The sequence below is a fragment of the Alternaria alternata genome (genome assembly GCF_001642055.1).
Source record: "Alternaria alternata strain SRC1lrK2f unplaced genomic scaffold CC77scaffold_2, whole genome shotgun sequence".
NCBI classification, from domain to species: domain Eukaryota; kingdom Fungi; phylum Ascomycota; class Dothideomycetes; order Pleosporales; family Pleosporaceae; genus Alternaria; species Alternaria alternata.
Window position 1 is genome coordinate 991,288 of NW_017306191.1, and position 15,515 is coordinate 1,006,802.

General features: G+C 50.9%; 6 protein-coding genes across 6 annotated transcripts; 3 read left to right on the plus strand and 3 right to left on the minus strand.

Moving 5' to 3' along the window:
- Nucleotides 1-1,228: 1,228 nt before the first annotated feature.
- CC77DRAFT_1057098 (hypothetical protein) lies at nt 1,229-1,917 on the plus strand (the record flags this gene model as incomplete). Its single annotated transcript, XM_018527976.1, has 2 exons — nt 1,229-1,725; nt 1,782-1,917. The coding sequence occupies 2 exons, from the start codon at nt 1,229-1,231 to the stop codon at nt 1,915-1,917; spliced, it is 633 nt and encodes a 210-aa protein (XP_018390737.1).
- Nucleotides 1,918-3,507: 1,590 nt separating this feature from the next.
- Nucleotides 3,508-4,114, minus strand: CC77DRAFT_1004937 (hypothetical protein; the record flags this gene model as incomplete). Its single annotated transcript, XM_018523313.1, has 2 exons — nt 3,508-4,049; nt 4,108-4,114. 2 exons carry the CDS (start codon nt 4,112-4,114, stop codon nt 3,508-3,510), a joined length of 549 nt encoding a protein of 182 aa, XP_018390738.1.
- A 1,350-nt stretch (nt 4,115-5,464) lies between these two features.
- CC77DRAFT_1016285 (50S ribosomal protein-like protein L30) lies at nt 5,465-6,234 on the plus strand. Its single transcript, XM_018524190.1, has one exon. The coding sequence runs from the start codon at nt 5,682-5,684 to the stop codon at nt 5,958-5,960; it is 279 nt and encodes a 92-aa protein (XP_018390739.1). The 5' UTR covers nt 5,465-5,681; the 3' UTR covers nt 5,961-6,234.
- Nucleotides 6,235-6,663: 429 nt separating this feature from the next.
- CC77DRAFT_1027880 (hypothetical protein) lies at nt 6,664-7,971 on the minus strand (the record flags this gene model as incomplete). The annotated part of the gene is made up of 2 exons (XM_018526398.1): nt 6,664-7,417; nt 7,472-7,971. 2 exons carry the CDS (start codon nt 7,969-7,971, stop codon nt 6,664-6,666), a joined length of 1,254 nt encoding a protein of 417 aa, XP_018390740.1.
- A 402-nt stretch (nt 7,972-8,373) lies between these two features.
- CC77DRAFT_1027882 (hypothetical protein) lies at nt 8,374-9,671 on the minus strand (the record flags this gene model as incomplete). Its single annotated transcript, XM_018526399.1, has 2 exons — nt 8,374-9,519; nt 9,600-9,671. The coding sequence occupies 2 exons, from the start codon at nt 9,669-9,671 to the stop codon at nt 8,374-8,376; spliced, it is 1,218 nt and encodes a 405-aa protein (XP_018390741.1).
- Nucleotides 9,672-11,266: 1,595 nt separating this feature from the next.
- On the plus strand, nt 11,267-14,968 carry CC77DRAFT_312547 (hypothetical protein). Its single transcript, XM_018531211.1, has 7 exons — nt 11,267-11,494; nt 11,543-11,558; nt 11,611-11,633; nt 11,681-11,798; nt 11,848-11,947; nt 11,996-14,325; nt 14,373-14,968. The coding sequence occupies exons 1-7, from the start codon at nt 11,371-11,373 to the stop codon at nt 14,830-14,832; spliced, it is 3,171 nt and encodes a 1,056-aa protein (XP_018390742.1). The 5' UTR covers nt 11,267-11,370; the 3' UTR covers nt 14,833-14,968.
- Nucleotides 14,969-15,515: the final 547 nt, after the last annotated feature.

Genomic DNA, 15,515 nt, shown 5'->3' on the forward strand with positions numbered 1-15,515 from the left:
ATATATCTCCTACATGACACGAGTTGCGTATCTTTGTTCGTTCGTCTCCCCTTGCGTCCTCTGCCTTTCACGTTCGTCAACATGCGATCTCCACGCACAGAGCCACGAGATGAAACCGCGCCGGTGGAGCCACCTCAGATGGGGCTGCATACGCCGCAAACATGCGCGTCGTGGCAGGGCAGTATGGCGGTGCACTAGTGGCATTTTCCGTTAAGGGTTCGCTATAGCGGCCACAGCTCCTCATCACACGACCGTGAACGCCTCTCTGGCCGACCTTAACACCGTTGTACCACCATCGAAACACCGAGACAGCTGTCCATTTAGACATAGCGGATCGCAACATTGGAGCCCGAGAGCGGCGAATGTCTCCGCGACTTCACATCTTCCGTCTTAAAAAGGAGTATCAGTGGGGCCGCATGCCTATCTACCTGGACTCTGGGAGACTTTCCTTACTAAACCCAGGCTCTAGAAGCCTTGATCTGCGTCGAACCTGATGTGTGTGGGAGGAATGTGTAGATCTGCAACGTTGGCGGACGTATTGCAATCTGGTCTCAAGCTGATAGTATTAACAGAGGCCTGCCTATACAGGGAATTGGTTTGCGACAGAGACACATGCACTGTAGACGTCATGATCGGTCATGCGAAGTTCGGAACAGTTTACATTGCTTTTTTATATCGGAGGATATTTGACGATCCTTGCTGGCAGAGCCTGCTGACGTTATTCTAGTAAATGGCTTAAAGCTGCAACCCATCATCAGCTCAAGGCCGACACCGTAGCGACATGAAATCCTAGAGACAGCGCAATCAAGCTCCATAAGTACCATTGCGATGAATCTAAAAACGGACTGTGGTGAATCCGCATTGCGGGCCGTAGCGTGCCTATGCCCTCAAATCTGCTCATCTGGTGGCACACATCTGCGTATCATAGTTCCTAGCGATCTTGGCGATTGTCATCGTCTTGCATCTCTTAATTGTGGTCCATAACCAAGAGATTTTCTCTTTGACATCGTGACAGTTGACATATCCTTCGCACTGCAGGATCGGCCTTTTCAGTCTCTTCAACTCTTTCTTTGGGATCTGATGCCCATACAGGCTAATTAATGACGTCTCAATATCGAGCCATACGGATACAATGATGGAGATGAACATGGGGGTGTCAACACCAGCCTCGACCTCTGCTCATACACATCACATGTCAGCCGCAAGTCCTCAATCCTCCATACCAGCCATGGGCATGTCTGGAATGGCATCGACCTTCTCGAGCAGTACGCATGTCACCCTATGGTTCACCGAATGGACAACGACAACAACGGCAACCTATGTGTTGACTATCTTCTTTCTCTTTTTCCTGGGTATCTTCAACCGATTCCTTAGTGCGCTCAAAAGCCAGTTGGAGATGAAATGGAAAGGACAGCACGAGACTAAGAGCACCTTGCCATCCATACCTAACACGGAGAAGCTCGGTCACGATGTTCGTGGCCATGCTCGACAATGGAGCCGTGCCGTACGACAGCAGCCTTTTGACATGGATGATAAAGAGAGGCAAGAGATCGAGCCCTTGAGTCCGGCAGAACCGCGATTAATAGAGGCTGAGGAAATTGGCCTCTCACGACACCGACACGTATCCTCAAAGAGTTTCTGGATAGCGCAAGCACCCTGGAGCATAAGAAAAGATGGGATAAGCGCTGCTTTAGAATTTGTTCGAGCACTGATTGGCTATGTTCTGTATGTCTTCGACGAAAACTGTAGCAGAATTGACCGCAATACTAATACTTCGTTAGGATGCTTGCTGTCATGACTTACAATATCGGGTTCCTGTTTGCGGTCACGGCAAGCGTGCTCTTTGGCGAGCTGTTATTTGGGCGATACACACGAGGGGGCTTTACAAATATGGTTGAAGATGGCTGCCATTCTTGAGCAGCATGCTATCTCGGTTGAGGTAAAGAGCTATCCTTTGGTGGGTCCATGTTCTGCACAGATGGAGCACTAGATCCATGGTCACATCAAGAAGAGTGTGATCGTATTTTGTCAACTTTGCATGCCTTTAGTAGAAACGGGATAGATAGCTTCTTATCGCATTTCTACTTCAGGTACAAAGCTTGGCGCTATAGACATATTCCTAGTCGAGTATTTCTCAGCCAAGACAGCTATGTCTGGGCACAAGGATCTTTGTTGGAGGCGATGTGCTCTGTTTTGTCGTCCAGGCTACAGAGGGTGGTATTCTCGCAGGCAGCAATAACAACTCCAGTGCAAACCTCAGCAAAGGAGTCATTCTTGCAGGTTTATGCTTGCAAATGGTGATAATCAGATTCTTCGCCGCTGTAGCTGCGATTTGGCAGATGCGGATAAGCCAGTATAGTGCCAAAGAGCCCAAGCCCAAGTCACTCAACTAGCTACTTTACTTATAAATTCTATATACCTAGGTATCGTCAGCATTCTCATACCGTAAGAAATCTATTTAGGGTTATTGAGTACGCCATGGGACGTGGGTAAACTTCGTTTGTCTGTCTTGAGTTGAATGCTAACACGAGAAAGCTGATGCATATCTCCTCGTGAACGCATGGCCCACCGGTGTGTCTGACACTTCGCTGATGGCCTTTGTGTTAGTCGTCTGCGCTAGGTGGTATGTTCGTAACGCCATGCAGGCAGCGCAAAGCGATGATGGGCACGTGGCGACAATGCTCGGGTCCAGAGCTAGGGGCACTCCAAGGAGTTGAGAGATCAGCCTTGATTAGTTTAAGGTATTGGGAGCTCAGTTCAACTCAAACGTATGATACTTCTCGGGGCGGTAACTAGTACCGTGGACCTGTGAACCAATACCAAACTTCACACATCACAGCTACTACGCGGTCCCTCTCAGAGCTATTCGATGCAACCAACAATGCAAATTCCTGAACCACGCGCATATACTTCTATTGGGTTTAGAGTTTTGTATTTTCTTGTCACCCACACTACGGGCGGTTTCATATACACCACATCTTCAAAATCTATTATTAAATTTCATAATTGACAACGACATCCGACACAGCGCACTCGTTCCCACCATGCCTTCGCAAAATCCGCACTCAAAGCTTCGGGTTAATTTCTTTCCAAAATCACCTCAACGACGCAACAAGAACTCTCGTTCAACGCTACGAGATAAAAGCCTTGCTGCCGCTTATAAGATCACTGCACCGATTTTACTACCTGAAGAAGAGCCAACGCATGGGTTTGAATATTTTCCGTTGTGGTTAGGCATCAAGGCACTCTGGAGTGGGATCGATTGGTGTTTCAGTCAGGCTTTCGATCGGCTGGACGCTATAACGAGCTTTCGCGAGAGTGAGAGCCAAAATTAGGAGGTGGACTATCGAACAAACAGAACTCCAACAAAATCATCAACGACCACCTCAAAGACAAAGGAAAATAGATTCGACAGCGCGAGCCGACGTAACCGAGCCTGGTAAGCAGCTGAAGTACGCTCCAACCATCTGGTCGTATCAATGTTGCTATCCACCACGACCACCACACCTACTTGCTACCGCCAATGACGCCGACAGCTCTCCACCGCTGATCCGCACCCCGGCAAACAGGCGTTTCATCGCGTATCGCCTGGGGTGGGATGCGATACATGACCAGATACTCCCCATAATGCAGCCACTCGGCATTTGCATCCTTACCACCAGCACTGTCCTTTAGTATATCCATCGCACGAAACACTGGACCCCGAGCAAAGTGGGCCGGATCCACCGTGACGACCCACGTATCTTCGCCGTACCGCTCACCAAAGTGTTTGGCTACTGCCTCTGCGTGAGCTAGGTTGTCATAGACGCTGATGAAGGGAGAGGAGATGTTGGTTTGCTGATTGAGGTGGGCAAGGCCAAATCGAGACAGTGCAGAGGTGTAGTTGACGATGGTGGTTTGGTTCTTAGAACTGAAGCCTGTGGAGAAGGAGTATCGAGTCTGAGAGCTTGTGCGGTGCACGCGGTAGACTTGAAGTGGCCAGGCAGTAGGAGCAGAAGTTGACCCAGATGGTGCATAGATAGGATGGGGCTGCGTTAGCGTGTATAGTGCTGTTTTTGATATCAGTATATGATTTTGGAAAAAACTTGCGATAATCTGAAAGCTTACCTGTCATGGTGACACTTGATTCGATGCGTCTCCAAAGACAAGCTCTGGTTGGATATAGAATGTAGCTAACGAGATGTTCTGCTGGAGGTGACCTTCTTTGTAGGATTGTAAGACGTATTCCAGGAATGGTGATCAGAAACTTAAGAACGGGAACTTTTCTGGAGACATCATTACAGTAGGAACCAGAATCATTTCTTATATCGCTATACACCCGTATAACGTCTGATAAGCAGAGGGGCGGTCAAAAGAGCCGTTCAAACGGTACAAATGCATCTGAATCAGGAGTTCGTTGTCCATGTTGGCTTCCTTCCCCGACGGAACATGGACATCGTTTCGTCTGCTCGAGTGTTGACTTCCCGAAAGCCAACAAAGAGACAGCGACATCCAACGCCTCGTGCCGTCGGCAGGTTAAACCGGGTTGTGGGGACCGTCGTGATACATTCAGTATCGAAGTATAGTGCCGTAGTCGGGTTCCTTGTTTGGTGGAGAAGCTTAGGCCAAGTGCATGTGGTACAGGTCCTCAGTCCTAACGCTTCAAATGCCTTTCCCGATCGATGTCCGTTTGATATGCAGGTCACGGTCACTTGCATTCACCCGCAACATCTATACCTAGATCAGACATGTCAGTGTAGAAGGGTCTTAGCGAGACAGAGTTGAAACTACAGATGTGTCTTGATCGGAGACTCTAGAATAGAAGAGATCGCGCAAGAAGATGAGAATAGCAGGAAAATAAACTATCGACGAAGAGTGAAAACATGCAGACATCGAAAATTGGTGACGACAATAGATCCAATCCGGCATTGAAAAGTCGATTCTCCAAGGAGGCTCCTGATTCGACTGGAGGCAGGACAAAAGCTTTGAATCTTGGGTTTTCGGATTGTTAGAGGCGTATAGGGATGCTGCCGATGTGTCATTTCATGAAAACCAAATTGCTGGGGTCGTGCAGGTAAGCGGGTAGATGCAGTTAGGGGATGTATCAGGCATTGCATCCCATTCGTCAAATATACAATATTGAAGACTATATGCGTGCGGTACCTTCCGAGTATTGAAAACCAATGCATGTCTGCGATGGGGGTGGGAATTCGCAGTAGGTACCGTCTCCAGAGACACGGAAGGAAAGCCGCCTGCGCGGAGCAGCGATTACACCTGTCAGCATATTCTCACCGCCACTTCCTTAGCGGCGTCCGCTGGCCATGATACTATGAGCATCTCACATATGAGATGTACGAAGGATAGGGTGGAGTACGCACGTCGAAGGATGTTGGTTTTCATTCCGCGGCGATCTAAGCCCCATCGGGACAGGCGTCATATCTTCAAAGTCCGAAAAGTTGACTGACGACAGTAATCGCAAGCGCGCAGGCGAGCGTCGACGCTATCCATCCATACAGACGGTAGGCGGAGCTGTTCAAGGCATTTGTTGCACTTTAATCTGACATCTCGCCAGCCTATCCCACCCCTGCGCTGTCACAAAATACACACCAAACGCCACAACCCGTCACCCACCACTTCTACCCACGCTCGCAAACGCGCCGAAATCTCGCGAAGGCACTTATCCTCCACGTCACATATCCACAATGTCTTATTTCCGGATAACACTCATGCGCTCCGGCATTGGCATGCCTGAGAAGACGCAAGGTGTACTCAAAGCGCTCGGCCTCCGCAAACGCATGACGACCGTCTACCACCCCGTAACACAGTCCGTCGCTGGTCAAATCATGAGGATAAAGGAATTGGTTGATGTTAAAGAAGTCAAGAGCCCGATGACTAAGGAGCAAATGCGCGCCGCGAGGAGACCGGATCCCGGATACTACATCGAGCAGAGGGCAGGCGAGGCTATGAAGGGTTATGAATAGATGCAAAGAGACAGGAATGAGATGTGCTGTTCGCATGTAAATTAAGCTGCAAACATGTATGCATATATGGCGTTATGGGACATGAGCCTTACGATCGAGCCATTTTGCATGCTCACTTGGAGGACTAGGCTGGGCGGATGTCCGGTTGGTATGCTTTGCCCACTGTGCATAAGATAACTCAACCAGAATCCTCATTCTTATCACAGACATAAGTACAGTGGCTGTAGGTTTCCCGCCAAATGCGCGTACACGGTTAGATTCGAGACGGCCGGGCAATTGGGCTTCGTGTCTAGTCACGAGAACCGGTCACCAGCTTTTTATCATTATGCCACAGTTTTGCCACCAGACATGCTTCATCCACCCTGAGCACGCAACACTGACAGTAACTGATAGCTGTCCAATGGATTCTTTGTTGTGGCTAGCGAACGAGTTGCAGTTTGGCTGACACACGACAGCTGAAGACTCTGTAAATTTTCCCATAAATATGAGAACTGGCTTTATGAACCACCACGGCGTCGTTGTAGTGCCCTTTGGCTGTTTAGTTCTCATTTCGCTTCGTGTGGATGGTCGGCGCGGTGAGTTAAGTTATATTGGACATGTTTACATCCATGGTCACATCCACGGCGAGGCACTGGAGAGCGGCAAGACAATCAAAGAGTACACGCTTCGCTAGACCTTTCTTCGAGGAGTCAACCAAAAAATTCTACGCAACCACCCCAGGCCCTATACCAAGGAAGTCTCTCTCTCTGTTATGCACCCAAATACCCCTCGCAATAGTCTTAACAAACCACTCCTCAATACCCCACCCTATCGCGCTCATCATCCACAAAAACCCCAGCACACGCCAGAAGATACTGTCCCTGAACCCCATCCGCTTTCCAAAGTCAATGATGTGATCTTCCAGCATGATGATCGCTGCCTGTCCGAGAAAGCACTTGAGCGCGCCATCATCGTCAAACTTACGATTCACCAACATACTCGCCGCTCCATGAACCCACCCAGATACGCCAAACGCCACAAAAAGCTGGACATATTTGGACGCGAAAGAGCCCTTGCGCAAACCCAACACATCCCTGGTAAGCCAGGTACCAGGACTGGAGCAGATGCGCCGACACTGCTGATGCCATACCCTCGACCATGCACTACGCACACTATACAAGTCTTCAAGTTTGCCGAAGAGAGAAGGGCAGTCCCGTGGGTTGGCGAAATGCGTAGCTACACTCACAGCACCGACAGCCGAGTTTGCCATTTCCATTGATGTCATTGTGAGGAGTATATGAATCCAAGTATACCAGAAACGGGAGAGAAACGGTGAGGACGGTGGGAAGGGTTGGAAAGGCTTAATAGTGCGGATGTCGACCCAGGACCCATAAGGAGAGCCGGCGGAGTAGGAGACTATCACGTCTTTCATGAGGTAGAAGATGAGGGCTCGCAGGGTTTTGCGAGCGACAAAGGTGCTGAGTTGACATTAGTCCTGCTAGGAATGGAAAGCTGGAAATCATGGTACGTACAGACGGGGGTAGTCGGCTGGTACTTCCATGTACACGTTCTTGACTTGGTTACTCCAACCTGTGTAGCGAGGCGTTGTGGTGAGACGAAGCGCCCACCACATTCTGCTCAGGAATGTCCTTCCTGCACCACCTGGCTTATCTTCGTAACCCTTCTTTGACACCTTATCATTGTCCTTGTGTTTGTTTTCATCTCCATTCTTCCCATCCTTGCCGTACTGTATTTTGTACCACCCTTCTTTTTCGGGACTACCCAGTAAAACCCAATCAACATAAGTGAAGACGCAACTCCATACTCCGCAGTTGATAGCATAGTGATTTCCCCAGCCTGCATGCCATTCTCGATACAGAGACTGCGTGACGAGTAAAACAATAAGTGATAGACTAATGCTCACACGGAGCAATTGACGCCTGGATCCAACGGCAAGGGTGAGAACGTTGACTAGGTACAAGAGTGGGATTTGCAGTGTTATTATTTGAGGGGGCAGTTGGAACAGGGCCATTGCTACGATTTTGATTGTGCGGTCACGAGCATGGGGGTGTGACAGTTGAAGGAACTAATACATGACGGCACATTGTGGAATTTAAATAAGAATTTACACGATCCTTCGACCGGGCATGTCTGTCAGCATCCGGTGGGTAGTCGGAGACAGGGCTGACATGCTGGTTCAGTCCAATGAGAATCGTTCAAGTACGTTAGCGAATGGGTCTGTGATGTGACTTGTGTGCCTATGACTAGTTTAGCTAGTTGTAGTCGCCGGGTGGCCGTATACACGAAGATCTCAGAGGTTCCGCATCCTGGTGCCAAGAATTGGTATCATTAAATGCTACAAGCTTGGCTGCAATCAATGATTCGACCGAAAAGCCAGATTTGAACACTATTAACGCGGCAGTGTGATTTAGCCTCAAATCTCTACGTCCTGAAAGCTTGCTCCGTCACCGTCGTCTTCGGCCGATGGCTGCCCAGGCTTTGGCCGTTGCGGTAAACTTGCTTCTATAGACTTCTCATCGTTCGGTTCAGGCTCGGAATCGTCCTCTTCGCTGTCCTCCTGCTGTTTCTCCTGGTCCGATGGTGGTTTGAGATCTTCGGTTCGGGCTTTTTGTTCTTCGGTTTGCGTCTTGGGCTCGATCGAGTTCCGCTCGCTCTTTTCACTGACGTTGTCTTTTGGTGGTGGAGGGGGCGGTGCTGCTCCGTCTGTATCGCGATCGCGCCTTGGTTGCTCGGGTGTGGGTGGTGTCACCTCTGTGCGCGGGCTCATAACAGGGCTTCTAGGTTGCTGCTGCTGTTGTTGCTGGGGCTGCTGTGATGATTGTTGAGGTGCTTGCTGAGAGCCTCCCGGACCGACACTTCGTAACCTGGGGTCTGCGTTCAGGTAGTAGCCCCTCACACCAACAATTCTGCCTTCCCGCTCGCAGCCTATGACCCAGTCTGGCACGACTACAGGGATGTTGTTCTCGACTGCCTTTTCCCATGCCGGTCCCCTGCCTTCAGTGCATACAAAGTGCGTGGTGTCGATGCGCACGTTATCCGCGATTTTAGCGCCGATTCGTTCAACGGAACGCTGCAGCGACTCGCGGAGAGCGGCGGGCATGTGGCCAGGGGTGATGGTGATACCAGACAAGTCTGTCATCTTGTGTGTCTGGACCAACAGCTTCTCACTGCTGAAGGTGCCCGCACTAGTCTTCAGAACCAGGTGAAACTGGTACTCGGTGTCGACTGCCAGGCCACTGAGCTTGGTGCTGTGTACGTCGCTCGGCTTGGGTATTGTGCCGGCCTTGTTGCCATTACGGTATAGAGTGAGGCTGCGCAGTTCGGCTGTCGCAATGTCGATGGGATCCCACTCGAGGACGACGGAGGTCTGGGTGGCATTGCGACACTTGAGAACGGGGGCTGAGGGGGTGCGCTGGCCAAAGGTACGGAATATCTCAGACTGGAGCTCGTGGAAGGCTTTCTGTGCGTCGGCTTCGGCTTTGTAGTTCCTTCCCACGTCAATGTCCACCATAGAGCCAGACGAGATGTCCGGGGGTAGCAATATGGAGGGGAACTCGATCTAGCTCTACGTCAGCCAGGATGAACTGCAAGGGTGCGTTTGCGCTGAGCTGGGCGCTGCGAGGCATTGAGGGGGCTCACAAGACGCTTGTCTTCGGTCAGTAGCACGGCTACTCCGGCGTCGACCTTTCCGACTGTGAGAGAGACGAGCATTTTGTGTCAAAGTGTCTGAGGTTGTCGAACTACAGGAACGTACGTGTATTGTTTGGTACAGCTGAGCCGCGTACCTGACCATCATTGGCGCGGCCCGAAGAATCGCCGTGGGCTTTTGGCGCTAGCCCTCACGCTCCCGGCCTCTACACTCTCTGCCTCCTGCGGCTCAACCACGATATGTCATGCAATGTAGCCTGTAAACCTTCTCCAAAGAAAAAAAAGAGAACTCGAATCTCCTCGTCCAAACTACCGAGTACCTGCGAATCATTACTTAGTTGGAAGTCTGTTCCTGCTATGTTCAAATTCAGTCGTTCGAGGTTTGTCTGGGCGTCATGTCTCTAGTGATCAACAGCCTGTTACTTTTGCCTTGCATAATTTACCAACTATCGACCACTGGAGAATATAGAACAATCAGCCGGCATCTGCACAGGAGTGGACTTGGCTACAACTATCATGTAGCATACGAGTGCTGCTAGGGGAAATTTTCCAAATCCAGAGTTGACGACAAGACCAAAAGTGTACGACTAAACATTTCCAACTGGTGTGTGCATTGCTCAAGGAGAGACTCTATGCGACCGCAATGCCGGGAGAGATGTATCAAAGATGGCTGTTGAGCACTCTCTCGCAACTGGTCCAACAAAAGGGTACCATGGTAAGCAAGAGCACTGTGGCTGGCTGCTAGCGTGTTTGCCGGTGTCAATGCTTTGTCCTCAACCGTCACGATTCAGTTCACATGTTTGCATTTTCACAGCACAACTCATTCCGAGAAACTCGGAATTCCGCATCTAGCAACTCGCGATCAGTGACGTCATCACGCACACTGGACCTAGCGCCAGAGGCTAGGCGTGGTCTTCAGGACATGCATCGGTGCGGGTATGCCCATGGTTGTCGGTGGTACATCACGTGAATTGGCGTCTGGAGCGTAGAACGCGATGCGCATGTCGACTGTCCTCAACTGTGCTGCATGCCGCGGAAGCAGGGACACGACCGCGTTCAGAATGGCATACTGGTGCCATGCGAATCGCAATGCCGGGGTCCGCTGTCACAGCTCCATACCCCAGAAGGCCTCCGAGGCTGGCCAGTTGGGATCGGCGATGGCACAGTGGGGAGGCCCGGAGACTAACGTCTTTATCGTGGTTGCTTGTTCCAAGCGCGTTCAACACTTTGACGCAGAGATTTTGGAGGCGGCTCAACAGAAGGCCGACACGTGTAGCCGACGCTGCTGCCGCCATGGGCATGGGCATTTCCAAGCTTCTGGCCAATTCCTTGCGGCGCGTTTGACATGGGATTGAAACCTGACCGAGCAGGGCGTTAGACTAGAGTGGGCTTAGGTCAGCCGTTCGCGATAAGTCCCGCGATGCACGGTTGCCGTCCTATGATGCATCGCGAGTTCCTGCGTCGACGGCTTGTGGTAGCTACGACCAAGACACGAGCCCTGCCAGAAACCTTCCCGTCATTCAGTCTCTTCCTCTGCGCATCTTCTCCAAACATTGGACTTCCTCTCCAAACACCTCATCTGGTATACATTACCCCACCCACCTCTTCTCCACTATCTCGATCGTCTGATTACCCCATTGTTTTCTCCATACTGCCTGCAGGAAATAATTCCCTCGACACCGCTCCACGCGCCGTCGCCTAAACCTCGCCCACTTCTCGCAAGTAGCACCCCTCCTACACCACTCCGACACACATTGTCACGATGGTTCTCATTGAGAATCAAGAATACCTCTGCGAAGAGGAGAAGCGTCTGAAGCAGGACCGGGAACGCACCGCTTACTGGAAGCGATGGGGTCCCTACGTTGCCGAGAGGCAGTGGGCAACTGGTCAGTCTTCTTAATCAACATGCTCGAGTCAATCTAATCTGTACACAGTCCGCGAAGATTACTCGTGAGTACCCTTGCTGCCACCGCCATTGTCTGCTACTAACCAATTTCTCTAGCCCTGATGGAGATGCCTGGAGCCGTAAGTACGCTTGACCGACACAATCCCCAGCTACTAATGCTATACAGATTTCACGCACGACATGGCACGGTCGCGCGCCTTCCGCTGGGGCGAAGACGGCATTGCTGGTGTGTCCGACTCGCACGGTTTCCAGAACATTGCCTTTGCTTTCTGGAATGAGAAGGAGTAAGCGTGCAGCATGCAGTATGTGAAATGTATACTAACTTCTCTGCAGTGACTTCCTGAAGGAGCGCCTTTTCGGTCTCTCGAACCCCCAGGGTAACCACGGCGAGTCGCTCAAGGAGTGTCATTTCCATCTGGACAACACACCAACTGTAAGTTGGAATGGCTCATCTTCTATATGCTGCTAACTCCGCTCGCAGCACTCGTACATGAAGTTCCTCTACAAACTCCCTCAGCGAAAATTCCCATACGAAGACCTCATCGAGACGAATGGAAAACGAACGCGATTGGACAAGGAGTACAACCTCGTCGACACCGGCATCTTCGATGACGATCGGTATTGGGATATCTTCATTGAAACTGCAAAGGAGGCAGACGATCCCGAGGAGTTGTGCTTCCGAGTCACGGCTTACAACCGGGGACCAGAACCAGCGCCGCTGCATATTGTACCTCACTGTTGGTTCAGGAACACCTGGGCATGGGGTCATGAGGACGAGAAGCTGAAACCCTCCATCACCAAGATTGGTCCAACAACGGCGCAGTCAAAACATCACAAGCTAGGGGACCGCTACTTCCAGCTTTCACCGTCCCCTGGCACCGGCCCAAGTGGCGAGGATGTTCAGCCTGAACTTCTCTTCACCGACAACGATACCAACTACAAGGGGCTATGGAATGTTGAGAACAAAGTTCCGTTTGTCAAAGACGGAATCCATCGCCGCATCGTAGATGAGCAGCTGGACGCTGTCAACCCTGAGAACACTGGCACCAAGTGTGGCGCCTGGTACGCTTTTGATGAAGGCGATGGTGTCCCGCCAGGCGAGTGCGCTGTTGTCCGCTTCAGACTGTCGAAGAGAAACGACGGGTTCCTTGACGAAGAAATGTTTGACGACATCATCGAACAGCGCCGCGCTGAGGCCGATGAGTTCTACTACAGAATAAGCCCCCTTCCAATTGCTGACGATCTGCGCAACATTCAGCGTCAAGCCTTTTCCGGTATGATGTGGTGCAAGCAATATTACCACTTCATCTGGGACCAGTGGGCGAATGGTGACCCTGGCATGCCTCCTCCACCACCTGGTCGGAAGGCTATACGAAACAACGAATGGAAGCACATGTACTTGGACGATATCCTTTCTATGCCCGACTCTTGGGAGTATCCCTTCTTCGCGGCCTGGGACAGCGCATTCCACTGCATTACACTTGCCATGATCGACCCAGACTTCGCCAAGAAGCAGCTGGACCTCTTCACACGCGAATGGTACATGCACCCGAACGGACAATTGCCAGCATACGAATGGAATTTTGGCGACGTGAACCCTCCAGTACACGCCTGGTCGCTTTTCAGGGTGTTCAAGATCGAGCGCAAGATGTACGGACGCGAGGACTTTGACTGCCTCGAGCGCGTGTTCCAGAAGCTATTGCTAAACTTCACCTGGTGGGTCAACCGGAAAGATGCTGACGGAAAGAACATTTTTGAAGGTGGCTTCCTGGGTCTCGACAACATTGGTCTCTTCAATCGTTCGGATCCTTTACCGACTGGTGGTGTCCTGGAACAGGCTGACAGTACTGGCTGGATGGGCTTCTATTGTTTGAACATGTTGAACATTTGCCTCGAGCTTGCCAAGCGACGACGCATCTACGAAGATATGGCCTCCAAGTTTTTCGAGCACTTTTTGATGATCAGCGATGCCATGCAGTTCCGCAGCGAGGGCGAGTCGAAACCACTGTGGAATGAGGAGGACGGTTTCTACTACGATGCCATCTCTTGGGGTGGCCCATGGTCTCACCAGATGCCTGTCCGTTCTCTGGTCGGTCTCATCCCTCTCTACTCAACCATGACACTGGAGCCGGAGGTTATCAACCGCCTGCCAAGTTTCAAGAAACGAGTCGAATGGTTCATAGCCAACCGCCCGGAACAATCGAAGCGCAACATCCATACGCTCTCAAAACGTGGCCAAGGAAACCGTATGCTCTTGTCACTTGTTAACGAAGACCGACTGAAGCGCATAATGAAGAGGATGTTGGACGAGGATGAGTTCTTCGCTGACCACGGTATCCGATCGCTTTCGAAATACCACAAGGACCATCCCTACTCCATGGACGTGAACGGCCAAAAGTACGAAGTTGCTTACCTTCCCGGTGACTCGGACAGCGGACTTTTTGGTGGCAACAGCAACTGGCGAGGTCCTATTTGGCTAGCCGTCAACTTCCTACTAATAGAATCTTGTCAGAGATTCCATCTCTACTATGGCAACGATCTGAAGGTAGAGTGCCCTACTGGGTCGGGTGACTACATGCATCTCGGTCACGTCGCAGAGGAGATTCAGCATCGTCTTCAGCATTTGTTTGCTCGTGGTGATGACGGTAGAAGAGCCATCAACGACGGCAACGAAATGTTGGACTTTGACCCGAACTGGAAAGACTACATGTGGTACCACGAGTTCTTCGATGGTGATACCGGCCGTGGCTTGGGAGCGACACATCAGTGCGGCTGGACCGGACTGATTGCGAAGATGATTCATGACACTGGGTAAGTTCAATCAGCATTCGTATGATACATTGACTAATAATGTGTAGTATGACTTGTCGTCTTCCACAAACGCCACGCACGCCAGGAGGTGCTGCCGACCATTACTTTGACGATGTTTTCACTACGACAGGCAAGCCAACCAAGCGTCAGGCTCTCCGCCGGTCTTCGACAAGCCGTAGCATAGGCTTCCGAAGCGACTGGGGTGAGACATCCACCAATGGCGAGGAAGACGACGTCACAAGCCCGATAAAACGCAAGAACTCTGTCGGTGTTCTGGACCAAGAGGCGCTTGAGCAGAAGTCCGCGATGGAAGATCGCCTCCATCACTATGTCAGTGGTCAGCTTCAGCGCATCAAGACAGGCATGCAGGATTATGAGCCAGATGAGTTCGAGACCATGACTGATGGCGGGTCTGACTCAAGGCCAACGACGCAGAATGGTCGTCGCAATGGACGTGGGCGCGACAAAGGTGACTACTTTGAGCAAGATCCCTATTTCAGCAAATGAGTGTCACCAGAAGGTGTTTGGGGATCTGGTTTGGAGTGATAATCATCAGCGTTACAAGTTGTTAACAGGCGAACCCTATATCCTAGACCTAGAGTAGACCTTTTCACGATACAACGACATCTTCATTCAGGCTTAAATGTGTTTCCTACGTCGTCTTCTCGCAATGGTCCTCTGAGCCCTTTGAAAAGTTATCAAACTTGACCGATGCCCAGTAATCGAGTTCGCCAGTTCGCAATCGTCTGCAATAATGCATCTGCGCATAGAAACACCCTCCATTCCCATTTCAATCAGAGAGTCTACCAGCAAGTACATCTCATCTGCAGTAGAACCGTTCAACGCTCCCAGGTGCACAGGTATCGTATGAAACTACCATCATCCTTCGGTGCATATGGTATGGTAAAGTCGAAGTCAAAATTGCGTGCCTCAACGTGTTGTTGGAGACTATGGAGTTGTAGAGGAAGCTCGACATCACTCACATGATGAACCTAACCATTTGATACCCTCATGTGATTGATTATGGTTGTATCATTCTGAGAAAGATTTCGTAACTCAGTGGTGTAGTCGAAGACGACTTTCGAAAGGGCGTTTGCCTGGCTAGCCAATCAAATCTTATCGATAAGCTTTGCTTGGTGTTTAGACGGACCCCCGTCCCCGCTGCCCAAAACAATCAACCCCAGCAATCC

Coding starts and splice junctions, on each gene's coding strand:
- CC77DRAFT_1016285 (XM_018524190.1), top strand. CDS start 5,682: ATGTCTTATTTCCGGATAACACTCATGCGCTCCGGCATTGGCATGCCT.
- CC77DRAFT_312547 (XM_018531211.1), top strand. CDS start 11,371: ATGGTTCTCATTGAGAATCAAGAATACCTCTGCGAAGAGGAGAAGCGT. Junction 11,634..11,680: donor TGATGGAGATGCCTGGAGCC/GTAAGTACGCTT, acceptor AATGCTATACAG/ATTTCACGCACGACATGGCA. Junction 11,948..11,995: donor ATCTGGACAACACACCAACT/GTAAGTTGGAAT, acceptor CTCCGCTCGCAG/CACTCGTACATGAAGTTCCT.